The 4556-nt window shown below is 32.2% G+C and overlaps 2 protein-coding genes across 4 annotated transcripts in view; one reads left to right on the top strand and one right to left on the bottom strand.

Annotated features, from left to right (window-relative positions):
- Positions 1 to 401: 401 nt before the first annotated feature.
- Positions 402 to 4556, bottom strand: part of LOC101494495 (pentatricopeptide repeat-containing protein At4g14050, mitochondrial) — a 13011-nt gene continuing 8856 nt past the window's right edge. The window contains exon 3 of the mRNA XM_004502196.4: positions 402 to 753. The gene's annotated coding sequence lies outside the window, so the exon portion shown is untranslated. The remainder of the gene's footprint in view (positions 754 to 4556) is intronic.
- The window catches only part of LOC101494185 (probable acyl-activating enzyme 16, chloroplastic), a 9237-nt gene continuing 5298 nt past the window's right edge, over positions 618 to 4556 (top strand). Inside the window, exons 1-9 of one of the 3 annotated variants that reach the window (XM_004502193.4) lie at positions 618 to 764; positions 1106 to 1297; positions 2209 to 2323; positions 2494 to 2581; positions 2875 to 3086; positions 3201 to 3319; positions 3550 to 3699; positions 3798 to 3865; positions 3960 to 4065. In XM_004502193.4, the coding sequence (XP_004502250.1) occupies positions 618 to 764; positions 1106 to 1297; positions 2209 to 2323; positions 2494 to 2581; positions 2875 to 3086; positions 3201 to 3319; positions 3550 to 3699; positions 3798 to 3865; positions 3960 to 4065 (1197 nt within the window). Of the gene's footprint in view, positions 765 to 1105; positions 1298 to 2208; positions 2324 to 2488; positions 2582 to 2874; positions 3087 to 3200; positions 3320 to 3549; positions 3700 to 3797; positions 3866 to 3959; positions 4066 to 4556 lie in introns of those variants that run through there. The other 2 variants (XM_012716389.3, XM_073369068.1) reach the window with 2 other exon arrangements.

The raw sequence follows: 4556 nt of genomic DNA, 5'->3' as shown, positions 1-4556 counted from the left end.
TATTATTAAAATTATCAGTCGTAAATTTATACGTAGAATCTACGGTCGGTGTAGCAGGAATTTCACCCTCGATTCTACTCATATCTAAATTGAAAAAATATACTAAATTTAATTATTATTTATATTATTAATATAATATTTAAAATAAAAAATTTAATTATTTTAAAATAAAATTTACATTTTAAAATTTAAATAATTTTTTTTTAATATTTAAAACTTTTATCTTCACCGAAAATTTTAAAATATACTATTACACGAAAAGTGAACTTAGAGTTTGATAGCAATTGTTCCCACAATGAAATCGAATGGTTCAATACAATTAACATTTCTTTTCACACAATAAACGTTTCTTTTTCGAAAAAAAAAGTTAATGCACGCAAAATTTAACGTTTCCTTGAAAGGATTGAAGAATAAATTTTTATAATAAAATTCATAAACAAATTTCAATGGTTACAAGTTGGACCAAAAAGAGATTTTAAAACTCAAATCACATAAAATCACTTGAACACAAGTTACTACTTTTTCATATATTCATATTAACAAATATCTATTACGTCGACCTCTTCTTCATCCATTTCTCTTCTTTGTTTTACTTCAACAGGTTTCAGCTAAATTCAATGCAGGGAATTCCTATCACCTCCTCCAACTACAACTATGCTTCTTCCACGTTTCCTTTCTTATTTTCTCATCACAACTTCACCACCACCATCAACGTTTCTCGAACCTCTTCTTTTCGTGTGTTTTGCTGTCAATCTGAATTCAAGGTAATTAATTAACTGCTTCTATCTTTGCATTGTGCTCCAAATATATCAATTACTATGATAAATTAAACATGCCTGCAGTACTATTCGTATACATGTCATGTGTAACACTGACATTTCATATTGAATCAAAGGTGTGTCTGATGTGCGACACATGTGAGTGTGTGATGCAGACGCATGTAATTTCATTCAATTTCTTTCGTTTTTTAAATTATTGTCAGTGTTGATGTGTCAAGTGTCTAATGTTGGTGCTTCATGGCGTGTTTTGAAGCACTATATTGTTGTAATTGTCATTTTGGTTAATTTTATCTTCCAAAGTTCCAACTATATAGTTTTGTATGTAGACAGAGAAAGTTCAAATAAGAAGGTTCTCTCCTTTATTAGAAAGTTCATTGGTTTCTGGTAATGGTGCTGTGGCTTTAGATGAGTGGAAAGCAGTTCCTGACATTTGGAGAACTTCTGCTGAGAAGTTTGGTGATAATGTAGCATTGGTAGATCAATATCATGATCCTCCTACAACTATGACATACAAACAGGTTTGTGTTTTCTCTTGTTCATGTTCTATTAGAAAAAGTCATAATTTCAAGAGTTGATGACATAATCAAAGGCTTCCAAATACCAACCATTAATGTGGTGATCATAGGTTCCAAGTATTTTTGGTTTCAAGGTTGAGAGCATGAAAAATGGATGTATAACTAATTTTATTGTTATTCGGAATGGTTAGGGTAGAGTTTGGTTCAAAGTAGATGGCTTTATGATCGGATTCTTTACACAGAAATGTAGGGGTAGGATAAAGTATATATGTTTCTAACTAATTTTAACATTTTATTAGGTAATAAACATTTCATATGATTAAAGTTTTGAAAATTGGCCATTAGTGCCACTATGATTAATAAAATTTTCCACCTTTCCCAATTTGTTGTTGTTGTAAAATTAATGATTAAAGTTTTGAAGAATAACCACTGGATTTAATCATTGATCTTTGTGTGGTTTCTCATGTTTTACTTTAAAATATTTGTTGGTGGTGGGACATATATAGCTTCCTCAATATTAATAATCAAAATGGTCATGGATGTGTGACACATGATGCAAATGGACACAACAACACATGTTTGGGGGGAGAGGGTCAATTGACTCTGTGTTTATGCTTCAGGCTCTTAAACCATTATCTTACCTGTAGAATATGAATGTGGTCATTTCAATTTTTTATTGTTGCATAGTATATTGTAATTATGTTGATTCAATATGCTGCACATCAGAAGTCTGTGATTTTGTGTGTTAATCTGAAGATTTTTTGATGGAGTGCAAATCAATTTCAAATTATTTTAAAGTTTTATCAGCTTGATGACACAATGAATGTTTTTGTTTCAATTTGAGTCATGTGAGAAACAAATGTTATGAGATTTCATTCGGTTGTATGCTCCTACCTTTCTTATCAAAATATCAGTTGGAGGATGCAATATTGGACTTTGCTGAGGGTTTGAGAGTTATTGGAGTAAAACCTGATGAGAAGATTGCCCTTTTTGCTGATAACTCATGTCGTTGGCTTGTAGCAGATCAAGGTGTGCAGAACTTTGAGTATTATTTAGGACTTTACCAAATTGATTAGAGTTTTGTTAATAATTGCACAACTTGTTTGTATACAATCTTTTCGAAAACAAACTACAAAGAGAACTTCTGCAATAGTAGTTGTTATCTTTTTAATCACATGCATTCTATGTTTTTAGTCTAGGCATGATGGCAATTGGAGCAATCAATGTGGTAAGGGGTTCAAGGTCATCAATTGAAGAACTTCTGCAAATATACAACCACTCTGAAAGGTTTAATAAAGACTTTAACTCAAGCAGATTGTATCTAGTGTATACATAGACACTTCACACTTCCAGCCCTTGAATTTGAGTAGCACTCAACAGTAATAACAATAGTGCCTTTCAATTGCAAATTTTCATAGAGGCATGAAGATTGATAAATACAGAAGGAATACTTACTGTTTCCACATGCATATCTTTGACTAAGATGTGTTTGAATTTCCAAGTTTTCTTGCATATTTTAAGGTCTAGTCTATATTGATGATTCACTGGAATAGTTGCTAACTTCTGTAATTGTTATTTAGTGTTGCACTGGCTGTGGACAATCCTGAAATGTTTAATCGGATTGCAAAACCATTTTACTTAAAGAGTTCAATCAGATTTATCATTCTTCTTTGGGGAGAAAAATCATGCCTGGTTAGTGAAGGAAACAAGGAGGTGCCAATCTTTACATTCATGGAAGTCATACATTTAGGGCGAGAATGTCGCAAGGCATTGTTTGAGTGCCATGATGCTAGTATGCCACCTGCACCTTCTCTACAACTTCAGATTATATATAAAGTACTGCTATGAAACATTAGATATAGCCATAACTGTGTTTAAGTGGTAAGATTGTCCAATTTGATTGCAGGACAACCCTATAAGTTTGAAGCAATAAAATCTGATGACATAGCTACTCTTGTGTACACAAGTGGAACTACTGGAAATCCAAAAGGTGTTATGCTAACCCATCACAATCTTTTGCATCAGGTTTGATTGCAAATCTCTAATAAATTTTATTGTGGCAATGGTACTTTACTATTTTCAAACAAGCTGTGTTGATTTGTTAGAGTTCACAAAATTATTATAAGGTTAATATATTACAAGCCTACAACTTACTGACACATTAACCCAAAATTCAATTGTTTATTAATTGTGGAATGATTCTTGGCTTTTAACATAGGATCAATTCTTTATATAATGTGTTAATGAATTTCTAGATCAAACACTTAACGGATGTTGCACCTGCTGAAGTTGGGGATATATTTCTAAGTATGCTGCCTCCATGGCATGCATATGAAAGAGCTTGCGAGTATTTCATTTTCGCACGTGGTGTTGAACAAATATACACTACCGTGAGAAACTTGAAGGTATTATTACTTTTCATCATATGTTTCATGCATGGTATGTCTAAAAAAGAATACACATTGCCACACTGATTAGTATTCTGTACTTTGTTTTGTTCTAGGATGATTTGGGACGTTATCAGCCACAGTTGATGGTTTCTGTTCCTTTAGTTTATGAAACTTTGTACAGGTAACTCATTTTCCCATGAATTGTATAAATATGCTTCTTTGTATTTAATGCCTCTTGTGAATAACATTTACTACTATTTTTGGTTCCTCTGTAGTGGGATCCAAAAGCAGATATCAACAAGCTCACTTATTAGAAAGTTTGTCGCACTCACATTCATACGGATCAGCTTAGGGTACATGGAGTATAAGCGAATTTATGAGGTTTGATCATCGGCTCTTTATATATTAGTGTTAACATTCGTAAAATCACTATTATCTTTCTTCCTTCTATTTTGTATGTATGTGCTTAACATAATGTGGTTAGGGACAATGGAGAGAAAATATATTAATCTTTTGTTTGGTTTAACTTTTTGGAGGGCAAATGGAGATGAGCAAAATGCATCTCCACTCAATGGGTTAAATGCAATGACTTAAATATTGTTACATAAATGTAACATGAAATGACTAATTTGTTCCTCACATCCTTATTTCATGAAAGATAATTTGTTGGGAGATGGTATCTCCTTAAATGGATCTTCGTACCTCGAAGGATTAGTCTTTGGCTTCCGTGCAGATGATACTTTGAGCAACCAAAAAAATGTAACATGAAATAAGGGTGTGAGAAACAAATTAGTCATTTCTCTTAATTAAAATCCATTACTTTCCCTTGTGAACCAAATAAGGAGAGATATTTGTCCATACTATTTCTTTCC

This window comes from Cicer arietinum, chromosome 5 (genome assembly GCF_000331145.2).
Source record: "Cicer arietinum cultivar CDC Frontier isolate Library 1 chromosome 5, Cicar.CDCFrontier_v2.0, whole genome shotgun sequence".
Classification (NCBI taxonomy): domain Eukaryota; kingdom Viridiplantae; phylum Streptophyta; class Magnoliopsida; order Fabales; family Fabaceae; genus Cicer; species Cicer arietinum.
This window is presented reverse-complemented; position numbering and strand designations above follow the sequence as displayed.